Raw genomic sequence first — 16,144 nt, 5'->3', positions numbered from 1 at the left:
CCAGTTTGCCATGGGCGACCCTGCCAGCATACAACATAGCTCCTAGGGTCATAATTTTTCTCAATATAATATATCAAATAACTCTGGGATTTCATCATCTATGGTAACAAATGGAATTAACAGTTGCTGAGAATCCAGAGAAATCTCTGTATACCAGCGACATGGCTGAAAAACAATATTGGATGCCTATGATCTTTGGGCCTTCAGGCAGCACTGCATTAAGAGAAGGCACGATTCTGTAGTGGAAATCACAGACTGTGAACACAGTTTATGCTTCACAGTTTGCCACAATTGCTAGTTAAAATTCTACCATGCAAAGAAGAAGCCACATTTAAACAGGATCCAGAAATGCTGCTGCCTTCTCTGGGCCTGAGCTTATTTAAAATGGACTGAGTGTAAAAGTGTCGCATGGTAAAACAAATCAAAATTTCACTTTTTTTTTTTGGAAAAAGACACCACATCCTACGGGCTGAAAAGAAGAGGGACCATCCAGCTTATCAGCGCATAGTTCAAACACTAGTAACTATCATAGGGGGATGCATGAATACACATGAAATTGGTGACTTGCACTTCTGTGAGGGCATCAGGCCGTGCGCATCTCAGCGAGACAATGCCAAACCACCTTCTACATGATTCTGTTCTGCTTGCCACATCTAATATTCTTCAGTAATCAGTTTTTAAAAAGTTTAATGGGCTTTCTGTCATGGCTGCTGGCAAGACAGAAATGTTATAATTAGTTATAAACTTTCTGGTGAAGTTAGAACTATTTCAAAAAGTTTTGTTGTTTTTGTTTTGTCACTGTTTATTTACATCCCCTCCAAATCAGTTCATAAATTTTGCTTGATTTAAAACCTATAGCAACCAAGCTTCCAGTTGTCTGCAACACCCCCCCCCATAAAAAATTACTTTTAATTGTAATTTCAGCATAATTTGCTTGTTCAGTGTGCGTATTGTGTATAAATCAAGCTGATGCTGATCAAGGCATTCAACTCCATGCACTTCTAACTGATGTGAACCTAAATGTTTACATTAGATTACCTTTTTAAGATTTTACAGTTATAAATAATGAATATATCAGGTTGCAAGTTGTAAAGAATCCATTTGAAAACAGTTAACATGGATGTGATTTATTATGAATAAGAGGGAGATACACAGACATCAGCCCTGCCCATGTAGTGTTGACTGAGGCCAAATGGTGAGAGTTGAACCTGGATCTATAATTTTAGCAGTATCTATATTAAACATTTTAGGGGACCCGGTTAACACAGGCCCCAATGCAACCGCCCTCCCCACAGCAGTGACACCACTGCTGAGGTCCATATAAGGACTCAAACTTCACATTTCGCTCACCGGGGACATAGTGTTGAGTTAGAGCCATTGTTTGATCACAAGTTCATTGGCGATACAGAGCCAAAAGAACTGTCGCTGTCCAAGTTCTTACCATACAGCATCTCTACTTCATCAGCGGCAGGGGGAAATCAGCAGTAGCTGATTGTCTGTGTAGATTTCTTGTGGCAGGTGTGTTCCAGCCCTGGAGGAAGTTGGCCCAGGTCCTCAAATGACTCAGTGGAAGATAAGTCCAGACAGACAGAGCCTTATGGGGGGGCACTTAGTGAGCACCCTGAGGGGATAATCTGTGGTTGAGACAAACTGCTCAGCTCAAAGAGGCGGGACACAATGATCAAATCCTTCTGGCCCATTCATCACTACCTCACTGAGTCAACAGATGTGTCACCAGTGCTGTGCTGAATGACAGTGTCCCAAATGTCAGATGTTCTCAAAGCCTGTGAATGTGATAATCCTGCTGAGTTATTGAAGAGATGAAGGTGTGTAACATTTCATGACAAACTGAAGCAGTGTTGAGGAAGCAATGGGCTATTATAGTGACTAAAGCCCTACACTCTGGGCTGTTTTCCCCCCATGTTTTTTCCTTTAAAGGAGAAAGACGTGGGCCTTGTGTGAACCTGTTTCTTTTCAAATATTGCAGCAAAGCTCAGCAAACAGCTGTTGTATCAGAGTAGGCGTGGCGTGGACGCCCTTCCCCTTGTTTGCATGAGGCTGTGATGCAATGCTGATCCGCCCAAGTGACTAACGCTGATCATGTTCAAACTGTACATTGCTGGAAACGTCCATAAAGAAATCTATTGAAATGATGGAATAACTGTTTACTGAATATTAGGATTCTCATTTATATTACCATGGAGAGCTCATTGAAACCCTTGTCAGTTGCGGTAGCCTAGCTGGACTGCTTTTTCTGTAATGTGTAAGTATTGTTACATATCATGCACTTCCCAATCTGTATAGTCTTCATAAAGTGGCCTGTTTTGAATTTGTCGCATTTGTGAGGTCACGAAAACCAGTGCATTTCTACATATTCACCCTGTTAGCTCAGCTTTACACTGAAGTTATAAAGAATATTTCAGCTTTGACAGACATACAGGACAGCCAATCAGAAGAGAGGAAATGTGTATTATATTTATTGTGGCATCTGCCACTTGCTCCATGTTTCAATCCCTTGAGGAGAAATAACAGCATCCTCTGGTGGTTCTTCACCACTGATGGAACTAAATATATATATATATATATATATATATATATATATATATATATATATATATATATATATATGGGGAAGCAATGGGCTTCCCCATATACATATATTCCCCATATATGTCGCTGTTGTAGGAACAAAACCTCGTGTCTACATTTTTGTAATTTTTCGGTTTTTGACATAAGTTGAAAATGCCTGGTGGTCAAGACAACTTGCTACTTGTTGAAGTGCAGACCGAGCATCAGAATGGGGAAGAAAGGGGATTTAAGTGACTTTGAACGTGACATGGTTGGTGCCAGATGGGCTGGTCTGAGTATTTCAGAAACTGCTGATCTACTGGGATTTTCACGCACAACCATCTCTAGGGTTTACAGAGAAGTCTGAAAAAGAGGGAATATCCAGTGAGCGGCAGTTGTGTGGATGAAAATGCCTGTACACACACACACACACACACACACCTATATATATTTCAATTCAGTACAAAATTGAAAATTTAAATGAATTAGAACACATTAGAACAGCCATGAGAACTCATTCCTACTAGGTTATACATCCGTTTTTTCCTGCAACATCGTCCAATCAATAAACTTAGGATTGCAGCAGATTCCCATTCCTCAGCAATCGAGCTGCGAAAAGTGGGCGTCTGTCTGATCAGCACCGCGCATGCGCGGACGCTCAAGGCTGCAAAAGACTGGCGTGCAGGAGGGAGCGCAGCTCACAAGCTCCTGAGGGAAGCGGGCGAACGCGCACGGCTGCAGAGAGAGCAGGAGAGCAAGGTAACTCGAAGCCAGACTTTGGAGAGTTTTTCGACAACGAAAATGCCAGCCACAGAGAAAGACCTGGCCGACGACGCTCCATGGAAGAAAATCCAGCAGAACACATTCACTCGCTGGTGCAACGAGCACCTGAAGTGCGTGAACAAGCGGATAGCTGACCTGCAGGTCGACCTGAGCGATGGCCTCCGGCTCATAGCCCTGCTGGAGGTCCTGAGCCAGAAGAAAATGTACAGAAAGTACCACCCGCGGCCCACCTTTCGACAAATGAAGCTGGAGAACGTCTCGGTGGCTCTGGAGTTTTTGGACCGAGAGAACATTCGCCTGGTTTCCATAGGTAGGCTGGTCTGACACGGTTCTGTTGGTCACCTGATATTTCTGTAACCGTATTTATACGGTTTTGATATTTAGAGCTGCTCAAAATGTCCAGTTAAACTTCTTTGCCCTCAGAAGAGCGAAACTCGACGGGTTTGTCTGTAAAACCCGAGTTAACATGTAGCCCGTTTGCTCTCAATGCACCTGTCTGCGTAGCCTCGTTCCCACAGGTAGGCCGTCCTGACCCGTTTCAGTGTTGTCACGTGACACCCCCCCCCCTCCTTAGATGCTCACCAAGTTTCTGATATTTAGGACGACCTAAAATATCGAATTCAGCTTTTGCTCCTTTCAGAGAGGGTGTAGCTCTGCATATGCACTCAAAGAAAAGGGTTCTTTAGTAAAGGGAATCATTCTGGTTAGAACCATGAGTTCTGTATAGAACTATTTCATGCTTAAGTGGTTCTTAAGTGTCTTTTTGGTTCTGTATAGTACGGAAGGATATTTTTATTTTTACAGGCTGGACATTGTAGCTGAAGATCCATTTCGCCATGCTTAAGTGGTTCTTAAGTTGTTCTTTGGTTCTATACATCTCAAAAGGGTTCTTGTATAGTTCTTGACACTGTAACAGTTAGAGAACCCTGTTTGTTATATATAGAACCATATTTAACACATTCTCCAACAAAGTGAAGGTTCGTTTCACCACACAGAGATCCCTTTCATTCTTAAGTGGTTCTTAAATGATTCTTTGGTTCTATACAGCACAAAAAGGGTTCTTGTATTGTTACACGCTTGATATTGTAATAGAAGAATCCCTTTTTGTGCTGTACAGAACCTGTACATACAATACATTCTCAATCAGTCTGAAGAGTTTACCATGCAAAGAACCTTTTTAAGCTTAAAATGGAACTCATGGCTCTAAATAGAATCATTCCCTTTACTAAAGAACTTTTTGAAGAAACTTAAGAATGTATATCATCGCTGTCCAATGAAAAACAAACAGCTGTTTTAATGATTTTTACTTTTCAGCATAATTTGAGCTTGGCAGCTGGCCTTTATATTGTGTGAGAAATTCATGATGATTGGACCTGTAGAAATGGTCCAGAATCGCTTAGAATAAAACCTCTTTCTATCGACTTTCATTGAAAACAAAGAATATTTTTGCCCTCTCCTGTAAAGTTACTATTTTGGAGATACTTGCTTTTCTTTGGACAGCGATGATATGTTAGTTAAAGCTGGGTAGGCCTGGCGTCTTTCAAATGCACTTGTTGCCAAAGCTGGTTCATTCCTTAGTCTCAAGCAGGCAGCTCCATGCTTTGAAAGCTCCAGATAAGCATGGAGAAGCTCCTGGTAGGTTATGCAGTGCTGATGAGAATTAAACCACATTTTAAATAACAGTACCTGGAAGTATGTGTTTGGAAAGAAGCTGGTTATGTTCCCAGGTGGGCTGTTGGTGTAACATCGTCACCCCCAAAAAGGGAGTTCTTCCAAGGTTCTTCTTCAAAGTATACATGTTTGTTATAGAAGCACGATGACTCAAAGAAACAGTTCTTTGTATAGGTAGATGGTTCTTCTGTAGGACAGAAAATCTGTGGTGGCTGGTTCTTTAAAGAACTCTTGAAGAGTTCCACCCAAATGTGTTCCACTGTTGTTGGAAGTCAGAGAAGCTTTTTTTTTTTTTTGGTAGTATACAGAACCCTTGTTGATAGGTTTACCATACTTCACCACAAGTTTCACTCATTTTAGTGGGTTTATGGATTTTTTTTTCTATCAACCCCAGTTTCGTTATCTTCAGTTCTGTGATTTTTCTCATGTCATGTTGCAACACAAAAGAATGTCAGCATGACTGATAGGATGAGGGCCTCGCCTTTTATAGATAAATGGATTTCAATACTCGTCCTGGAGGCCTTTTTGCTCTCTGCACACCTGATGTGATGAATCAGCTCATTGGCAAACTCTTCTTGAGATGAAATTATTGTGTTTGAGCTGAGAATGCACTGAAATGTCCACAGCAGGACCAGGTTTGGTAGATAATGTAGGTTCTCCTTTATCTCATTGATTGTACTAGTTTTAGGTCTTAACCTTTGGTACTTATGCTTGTGAACCTTTTGGCTTTGTGGGTGTTGGTGTTGGATGTGCTTATTGGCTGTTTGAGGCCTTTCTGTGTTGATGCAGAATTAAGTATGGAGCTGTACTGGTAGTTGCTTTGAACAAACCAAAGCTCTCCCAACTTGGTACGCTGATGTACGTTGACATCATATTGGCAACAATGCTTTTTTTTTTTTTCGGTTTCGTGGCGTCGCTACATGTTCGTCATTGTCTGCTGTCTAATACAGACATTGCACAACATCAGAAAGCAAGACCAGATCTGTGAAACATTGAATCATCACAGGTATAGACAGTCATATAATAAAGAAGTTACTTATCTCAGTAGGCTCAGACTAACCCCAGTCATCATAGTATAATTAAGTTACTGCCTTTGTTTGGTAGTTATTCTGATGAGGAAAACATGGCCAGACTTTGTCATGGCAACCCTGTAATGATGACCTGGTGCACGTGGTGCTTCTGGATAGGAATGTTTAGGCCTTTTTAACGGTTGTGTTGCTAATGAAATTTAAATGGTTGAAGTGGACATCTGAGAGAAAAGTGAATTTGGGGTGTGTGTTTTGTGGTTTATTAATGTTATATGCTTCCGTCTAGGGCGGCGCGGTGGGTAGCGCTGTCACCTCACAGTGAGGAGGGCCTGGGTTCGATTCCCCTGCTGGGTGACCGGGGTCCTCTCTGTGTGGAGTTTGCATGTTCTCCCTGTGTCTGCGTGGGTTTCCTCCGGGTTCTCCTGTTTCCTCCCACAGTCCAAAGACATGCAGTCAGGTCAATTGGACATGCTAAATTGCCCCTAGGTGTGAGTGACTGTCTGTGTCTGTCTGTCTGCCCTGCGATGGACTGGCGACCTGTCCAGGGTGTGTCCTGCCTTCCGCCCAATGACTGCTGGGATAGGCTCCAGCACCCCCCCCCCCGACCCTGACGGAGAAGTGGCTTAGAAAATGGATGGATGGATGCTTCCATCTTTGATTCAAGTGTTTGAGGTTTTTTTTTTGTTTTTTGTTTATAAATGAGTGCTGCCAACACATTACCCATTTTAGTAGGTGAGCTCGGTTGTGTGACTGTTTAACTGGACGGATGGAAATTCCCTCTTTGTTTTATAGGCTGGAATGCTTTGTCATGCTAGTGATCACCCAGCTTCACATCCTTTTATAAAAATTCATTCCAGGCATAATTTAGATATCAACAGTGCGCAGTATCAGTGTGCGTTTCAAACAGAAGGAGGAGGTGGATCATACTGCTGCCTTATGTGAAGGAGTCCATGTTAGGGATTTTTTTTTATTTATTTATTTTTTTTTTTAAAACCAAAAACAGTTAATTGCTAAACGACAAGCCCAAAAAAAAGGATGCAACCCATCCAAATATCATTTATAGAACACACACTTTCATATCTAGAAGCTGGTTGGCTGAGCTGTGTTCAGAGCCATTATAAAGTCTGTGATATACACACACTTATGGCCGTTGTGCACGTTTAATAAATTGATCGTTTACATCACTGCACTAATTGCATGTACTAAACAACAACCTCCAACAACTACCTCACTTCGTTTTGTGAATGTTCCATCAGCAACTTAAGCTGAGGACAGAGATTGCTCACTTTTAAGCTCTCACAGACTTCTGTTCCCACCAAATGCTTGTTGGACACATTGCGTGGATTCCCTTAAATTGTGAGAATCTGTGTCTGATTAATTAATGTGTATTTGATTCATCTTGCTTACTATTTCTTACACTAGTGCTGGGTTTAACCTCCATTTACGCCACCATTCCTATCACACCTGTTTACTCAGGAAGTGGATCGATGGGTCCCACAGGCTTAGAATTTACACAGATACATCCTGAACGATAGTGACTTCCTGTCCAGAGGCTGCCCACGGCTTGCCTTTATTGGCTCCAAATGATAAATATAGACTGGTGCTTTGAAATGTGACTAAACGACCGGATCAATACATGCGCTCTCCACCCAACCCATTGTTTTGCATCTTGAGTGAAATGCGTGGCATTTGTGCTTAGACAAAAGGTCACATCCGGCATATGGACTGAGAGCAACGTGCTTTCCCCCAAACGTGGCCAAGGTGGTCTTAGTAGAGTACCTCAACAGGAGGCCATGTCCGTTCTGAAGATTACTTTCCCGATAAAATGGTCACCAATAAAAACTTGTAAGACCCTTTGCTTTTCTTGACTGTTGAATAAATATAAAGCTAGGCAGCTCACACAAGTTGCCAAAATTGTAGAAGGCAAAAGTTAAGAGTTGTGTTCTTCACAGAAAAGCAAATATGTCATTTTAAATGGTCTTCTGGCTTTTGAAATACCATTGACCTCTCAGCTTGAGGCTGAGAACCTCTACCTGACAAAGTCTGGTAATAATAAAGTGCCTGCCATGTATTAAAACCTATTGGCTGTTCATGTTATGTAATACTCCTCAAAATTGATTGTGTGTGTGTGTGTGTGTGTGTGTGTGTGTGTGTGTGTGTCTGAGAGACTAGACACACTTTATTTACTCTTAAACATGTACTGCAAGCTTCTACTTTGTTTCCACATCTCAGCAGTTTCACCACGATTCTACAAGTACGACTTGGCATGGTGGTGCTTTTATAACGTATCAGTCTTGTTCCAACAGGTATGAGTTTGATCACAATGTGGCCTTCAAGTATCTCAAAATAGCCCTAGTGGTCTCCTTGATGTTCTGAGGTTGCCTACTGTTGCCTCTGCTGATAACAGAGGCACTTCCCTGACCATGAAGGGAGGAAAAACGGAAGCAAATTGAACTGGAATAAGTTCTAACTGCCTCAGAATGCACTGAACGCATTCTTTGCAGTTTGCGCGATTGCGTTTCCTTCTGTGGCTGCTGATATGAGTCAGTACTTGGAGAAATCAGGGGAGGATGTGTAGCTGTATGACATCACTTGGTGCTTTGTGTTGAAAACGCTAAGTGTCTTTCCGTCTGTTTTTCTGCGATGGTCACTTAAAGTTCAGTGCTCAGTCCACTGCGCTTGTTCAAAGACTTCAGGTCATTTATCAGTTAAGTTTTACTGGTTTTCATTGCGCTGTCAACTGTTTCCCCATTGAACAAGGAGCAGTGTTGCGTGTATATATCTCTTAGGAGCCGGTCTGTAATCAGCCTGTCTGAAAACCAACCCTGCTCTTGGTAGCAGTTCATAAATCCCACCAACAGAGAGCACAGTGGCATGCCAAGCGGGGAGTGGTGAACTCCATACAAGTCTACATTTCCACTGTAACTAGCATCAAAAAGATCGCCGCCCCCCTAAAATCCCAGACGAACAGCTCTGCGATGGCTTGTTAGTATGGCCTGACCTTGGAAGCTGTTGAAAGCCCCCACTTGCATCCTCTGAGCTCACCCTAAACAAATATGCATCTCTAGAAGGAGCGGTCATGCTCAAGGAATTCAGTGGTGTTTTAATCACAGTGAAAACCACAAGCCACTACAGGCCTCCCTCACAGATCCTAGCTTCACCAAGCGTTCAGTAAATCAGGCTGTTCAGAACTTTAATCTCAGAAGAAAAGGCATTGAATACAGAGAGAGGAGGGCCGGAGTTCTGTGACTCACTGCTTTCTCGATTTTGGTGGTTACCACTTCCCATGAGCTTTGACTCCTTTAGAAGGGTTTAGTTGAAGGTGGGAGTTTCCTGGGTGTTTTAGATGTGTCCTGTTCTCCTCTATTTATGTGACTGGGTCTAGAGTTTTGTCTGAGTAAGGACCTTCGTGGATGCTTTTGATAAATGTGCTCATAATGTGCAGCTAGACTTATTCCTAAAATATAAAAAAAGGTGTTATTATTTTTATGCCACAAATACATAGCTTACGTTTTATTGTTGAACATCAAATCAACCTGGATTAGCATTAGAGATGTGAATAACATGCCTAATTGTTTTGCCTTCAGAATCCCATTTTTTTACTCCTACCCCTTGTTTTCGAGTATCACTTTGTCCATTGGAACTTAGTTACAAGGGGTATTGATTAAAATCTTCCTCTATGAAATGGGACCCTCAAATAAAAAGAGCATTACTTCATTAACAGCTGCTAGTGCTGCTCTGTAGACGACCCTGCTAGTCTGCAGCGACAGCAGAGGAGGGTAATGTTCAGCGACCTCACTGCTGGGCTTCAGTTACGTTTAGGGCATCATATTCCTTCAGAGAGTGGAGGAAGCACCAGTCATTTATTATCGCCCACCCTTAATTCTTCGATGATATGAAGCTGAAGCTGTTCGCCAGCTTCTTGTTGGAATTTTCCAGTTCCACCTGAAATGGTGAAGCGGTTCTGATGCCTGAAGCACCAGAATGTAACTACTGTGCTAATTACTGCACTATTTAAGGTGGAATGGGAAAATTAGAACAAGAAGCTGGCGAATAGCTGCCTTCAGCTTCATATCATCGAATAATTATTATGCTTCTGAAAAACCTCCCTCTGTCTCAACAAAAATGATACCCTCTAGACGTGAGCGTGCAAAACAGAGGGGTGAGGGCTAGATGGTAGGGTTGAGGGGGGAAATGGGATAAAGACTTGGTGTCCCTCTAAGCCTTAGTAGACACAATAAAAGCTCTAACTGCAGTTAATTTGTGTGTATTAACCCAGTTTAGTGTAGCATAAAACAGCAAGTTCAGTTCAAACTTGAGTCGTCAGTTCTTGTGACAGCTGTTTGGTTATCACGTCGTGCGACGGGAAACTTTTTAAAAAGTGTTAGCACCATTATAATCGACCTTGTGTAGTAAAGCTGCCAAACTCTGCCAACTTTCTGTCTCAGATCTTAAACTATTTATAAACTGAAGATGCTTTTTAAGATTTGCATAAGTTACGCTAATGCTTATAATCTGTAAGTGTCCTCACTTATTATGCTTCATGTCTCCTTTACTGAATGGTAATCTTTCTTATGCAGCTCTGTGTGTGGAGGAGTGTTGGCCTTTTTCCCCGGGGTGTGACTGATGAGGTGGTTTTACGAGTTCCTCTCTGTTCCCATCGCTGCCTCCTCCTCGCGACCTCTAGTCAGAACAGAGTGGGATTGTAGCTCTTGTCAGTTGGCGGTTAGATGTGAGATGTCATATCTCGGTGTTAAGTAAACTGTTGTGAGAATAGTAAGGGAGATGTGGAGATGAGTGGCTACTTAAACTGTGATTTCCTATCCTGTGTCCATCGATCAGTGTAAGGCACCAGTGTTAAAGTGACGTTTCAGCCAAGTTTGCACAGTTGTCCCCTTAACATGTAAGCATTCACTTGGCTGAGACACGTTTGGTGTCTGGAGCTATGAGGCAGTAGCTAAGCTTGTAAAGTGATAACCTTTCTAAAAAGTTAGCGTTGGGCAAACTGGATGCCTGAATCATCGCATCACTTGCCTCAAACTGTGTTAAGTTGTTAAGTAATCTCAAACAGACCTGCTCATGTCGTTTCTGACACAGCATGACCTATTGTTATCTGTGAAATAGACCACTTTATTTTCATGTTTTCTCCTGTCCTCCTCTTGCCCCCTTACTCCCTTCACTGCTTTAGGAGGCCTGATCTCAGTGGATTAATCTTCGACTTGGGTGCCCCCAGGCCCCAGCAGAGCTGAGCTGTATTCCGTATGTCTCGTAAAAACATTAACCTGGCTGTCCAGTGTTGTCTCAGTGATATAAATGGGCTGTGAGGAGAATGACTCACATTAATGATGGTGGCTAGCTGTGGAGTGCATCTTATTAGTACTAAATGAGGTCACTGAATGTTAAATAATATTATACATAACCTGTCAAATGGGGTTTAAGGTTGCAGTTGATCTACTAGGTAAAGTGAATGTGGTGTTTTTGATGAGGCTAAGCAATTATATCATACTGGCATATTTTGATGATGCATTTCAGGTTTAGCAATATATTTAATCATATCATTTTTCATGATATGATGCTCATAGTGTCCTTTTTGCCAAGCAGCTTGGTTTGTGTTTGTAGTTTGATTAACTCTTTTGTGCACTTTATTCATGGTGTTTGTTACAAAGGTGGGTTCTGTCTGGTTAGCGTTTAGAATGCTACCCAAGCCGTCTTTTAATGCTGTTTTTAGAGAAGGGAGTGAAACTATACAGTCCAATCTAAACAGACTATGTCAGGTTTGTAAGACATTCTTTTAAAGAGTAGCTACATTCAGAAGGAGTTGGTTCATTAACTATAATACTATAATTACAGCATTCGGTAATGTGATATTGCAAAATATCCAGAAAATATAATATTGTTTTATCACTGTTGCCCAGCACTGTTCTTTAATGATCTGAATACATGATGAATGACCATTTTGCTACCACTTCAGCCTCGTGCTATAAAGATTACGTAACTTCAAACTGAATGAGAACCAACTGTGCTTATGTTTACAGTTGAAATATGAAGCCTTTATTCTTACACTTCCAGAGCGCTCGATCAAAAGATTATATAAGCTGTTGAGAACATGCTACACTTGAGGCCTGAGGATGTAGACTGACAGGTCAGAATTGAAGAAATTCCACCGGTTCTTATCACACAACCACTCATGGCCAGAGTTTGACTTTGATAAAAGGGTGTGTAGGAGCCAACTCCCTCTGACTGACTTGAGAAATTAGATGTGAATAAGAATACTCTGAGTGGTGGCAGTATGATTTAGTGGAAGACTATATTGGTGTTTTGTTTGATGTATTGAAGTGGAAGGTTACTTTGCAGTTGTTGTGAAACATGCTTTCATGGCAGGAATCTCTTATCGCAGTTTGGGTGTGAACTTGATTTGCAAGATCTGTGAATGAAATGAAAAGGTGTTTTCAGACATGGAGCACCATCAGCGGTTAAGTGGCAGATTTTCCTGAAGTTTTCGACTCCTTTAGTAAATAGAACATGAGATTTCAGGGTGTGGTTCGATTTGTCCTAACCTCCCGATTTGATCCCATGAGCTCCTTTTTAAAAAAAAATTTTTTTTTTAATTTTTTAAAATGAAAATTCATTATTTTTATTTTATAATTATGTTGTTGTGTGGTGTATATTTTAACCACAAATTTTTTATTTTTTATTTTTTTTCCAAACTCCCGTTATTGGACCAATTTTCTCTTTTGACCCAGTTTTTGTACCTGAAACCAGTCTCTCGAAACTGGTCGTACTTGCTCGTCATGTCTTTATTGGCAGTGCTTATCCACTCATGCTTGTCCTATAGCAGGCATGTGCACACACAGGAAACTGTTTCTCTTTTTCTATTCATCCTGCCTCCTGGGGGCTTTTTTTTGAAGCAAAAGAACCATCATGAACAGGAATCACAAAGCTCTGGCATTCTCATTGAAGGAAACCCCATAAGACTGCTTCAAAAGGTTGGAATCCACCATCTTTACCTTACTTATTCCAAAATGCTGTCCAGTATAATAGCACTGGCTTCAAGACTAACTGGCCTGTTCACCCCTGGTAGAATAATAAACCTCTGAGTGACCAGCTATGTGTTATGCTTTAATTGGAGGGGCATTATGGCCTAAAACCAACATTTTAATTTGTAATTTGTCATGTTATATTCTCTAGCATACCATTATATCCCTCACACTCAGTGGTTTGACAGAATTCTTTTATTAATGCCTCCCTATAACACCATGTATATGTTACACAAATCAATGATACAACTATTGTGGTAAACAAAAACTTTGCTGCTAGTGCAGGTACTGGCATAAGGGCTAATAAGTACAGACGTGATGTTTGACTTTTAGTAACATTTAGTTATCTGGCTTCGTTTCTAAGAGCCCACCTCACTAAGTATCTGCCCCAAAGCAGGTGTAGTTTTCCTGAAGTTCCTTCCACCTTCGAGATGCTTTTTCATAGTCTCCTATAGCAAAATTTTCCAGTTTAAAGGCAAGTAGACATGTCATTAATGGTAAATTATTTTATTTATTTTTAAATTTGAGCAGAATGCCACTTCACATCTACCCCTGTTTACAGATGCAGCTAATCATTTCTATAGTTGATTAATGTATAATTTATTTATTTGACTTGTCAAATCATTTTTTTTTTTTTTTTTTTTTTAAATACTCCTTTTCCTCTCACTTTGCTTGTCGCAGTATCACCATCATTCCAAACGTCATCAGCACAAGAAGCAGATGCTGCCATTGTTTACAATAGAATCTGTTTTGCCTCATACACTTTGTGGTGTGTTGTACTTTCAAAATGTAGTAAATGGTGCATCAGGTTTTTAAAAATGTTTATTCATTTTTATTATTATTTTTTTTTCCCTAATCAACATGATCAATGATCTGTCGACTTTGTTTTATTGACCATTGTAGCCTTACTTTTATCTGACTTGTTTAAGCTCCACAGACACATGTTTTCCATCACTACTTCGCCGATCATTCCCCTCATCGGTTTCTCAATGCTACTTCCACTATCTCCTTCATATCCTCTCTGGATGTGTAGGTGGTGTTTGGGTCCAGCCTTTCCATTGTCTTAGTGAGAGAAGCTTATCTGGAGCAGTCGGGCCACACCTGATTTGGTCATAAACCAGCCTCAGGAAAAACCATGCAGGGCAGGACTGTAGGAAGGAAGTTCTATCCCAGTGAAACCTGGAAAGGTGGAAATGCCTGAGCTCATGCACTTGACACTGGGAATGCTATGTATAGATGTGCGTCAACATATGGAAAGTGTGTGAGCCCAAATTACAGCCTCTCTTCTGGAAAATTGAGTGTTGGATTCATATTTCAACATCACAGGCTACCTGGCATTTATAAAGTTCAGCCTGTGCGTTTTGACGTCAGACTACTTTTAATATCGCTGTTGTCAGAGCATAACCTCGTATCTCCAGAATCGTAACTTTGCAGGAGAAGGAAAAGAAAAAACTTTACTATTAATGTAAGTCAATGGAACCAGACACTTTTCCAAGTAATTGGGCCATTTCTTTGAGTCCATCCTTCATGAAATTTACACAAGATGTAAAGGGCAACAGGTACTTCCAAATTATGCCAAAAACTTAAAAATGACAAAAAAGGAGATACAAGGTTTTGTTCTGACAGAAGCAATCCTTTTACTGAATCTCTTTTATTTCTGTTCCAAAAAAAAATTTGCAAAGCAAGTGTGAAGTTATCACCTGCACCACCAGTGTTAACTAGTCTGATTAATAACATGTCTTTAATTTTCATTTGTTGACTTAAGACCTCAACTACATGTAATAGAGATGGTGCAGTACCACTTTTTCATTTCCAGTACCAATATAACCTTGAGTACTGGCTGATGCTGTGTTTTTTTTTCTATAAAAACTACTAAGATGTGAAGCTGTTTTTAAATTGAAGCACTTCACTTAAGGTGGTTGTTTTTTCAATTGGGTTATGTTCAGACTACCACACAGGAAGACATGCACAGTGAGTCCTATTTCAGGCTAGATTTTTTTCTTTTTTTTTTCTTTTAAGAACAGGAGTGTTTTTCTCTTTTCCCTCTGATATCCAGCCCAGCATTTTCTACAAATATCAGCCTGATACAGATACCTGGTATCTAACGGGTACCATCTCTAATACAGTTATTGAAACAATTAAAATTTGAAGCAGGTTGATTATCGTTGGGTTCGATGTTGATGAGTATCAAAGCCCTTAATCTCCTCTCCACACACAATGCATCTTTTGAGAGAGGTTTAGCTTGGACTTTTTCATGGTTCTTCAGAGATTCTGTCACAGGTTCTGGCTTACTTTTCTTCAGACAGGCGCCAACCCTCACCTGCTCTACTCCGAGGGGGAATGAGCCAGTTTGAAGAGGAGAGACTTGAGAACTCGGCCTGTGTTCTCAACCAAATATTTCAGGGTTGCTATAGTGCTCCTCTTCAACAAATAATATTCACCGTCACGCTACGTACTGGTGTGCATGGAAATTAAGTGCCAGACCCTGTGCCTAAGAAAACCCATGAGCTTCGCTGCCACCTTCCTGTGTTACAGTATTTCATGTTGGAAGCCCATGAGGTTTCTTTTGCGGTCTGCCATTTGGCCACAGTCGCCATTACCTTTCCCCTCATCTGCTGCCCTCTGCATTTCTTAACCTCTTCCATTACCTTAAGTCTGACTGCATATGCAGGGCTGTGTTTGGCAGCCCCCATTTCCCTCTTGGCCAGGGTCGCTTGTAGTGTTCAGAGCCGAAGAGTAATGTTCCAAGGTCAGCACAGGAAATGCTTACCCCGTCGCCATGGAAACCAAAGGCCACTCTTATGTCGTCGATTGGGCTGCAGGATTGACCTTAGAAGAGCCTGGGTCTTTGCCACAGGCACAGGAAAGTCCTGCCCTCAATCTCACTGACATCACTGGTGAGCTAATGGTTAGACTAAATGCTTAGAGACCCGCAGAACTGCGGCTGTCGGGTGGTTAATTTATGGAACTTGTGTAGTTGTTGTTGAGCTACTCACTGAACAGTTTCTCATAAATACAGTACATGTCATTTACATAGATATTAAAGTGATCTTGTGG

The 16,144-nt window shown here is 41.2% G+C and overlaps 1 protein-coding gene across 3 annotated transcripts in view; it reads left to right on the top strand.

The window, feature by feature from the left end:
* Window positions 1-3,369: 3,369 nt before the first annotated feature.
* LOC108431615 (filamin-B) overlaps window positions 3,370-16,144 on the top strand; it is an 85,409-nt gene continuing 72,634 nt past the window's right edge. For all 3 annotated transcript variants that reach the window (XM_017704884.2, XM_017704885.2, XM_037532182.1), the window contains exon 1: window positions 3,370-3,661. In XM_017704884.2, coding sequence (XP_017560373.1) covers window positions 3,370-3,661 — 292 coding nt within the window. The remainder of the gene's footprint in view (window positions 3,662-16,144) is intronic.

The sequence above is a fragment of the Pygocentrus nattereri genome, chromosome 21 (assembly GCF_015220715.1).
Source record: "Pygocentrus nattereri isolate fPygNat1 chromosome 21, fPygNat1.pri, whole genome shotgun sequence".
NCBI lineage: Eukaryota > Metazoa > Chordata > Actinopteri > Characiformes > Serrasalmidae > Pygocentrus > Pygocentrus nattereri.
This window is presented reverse-complemented; position numbering and strand designations above follow the sequence as displayed.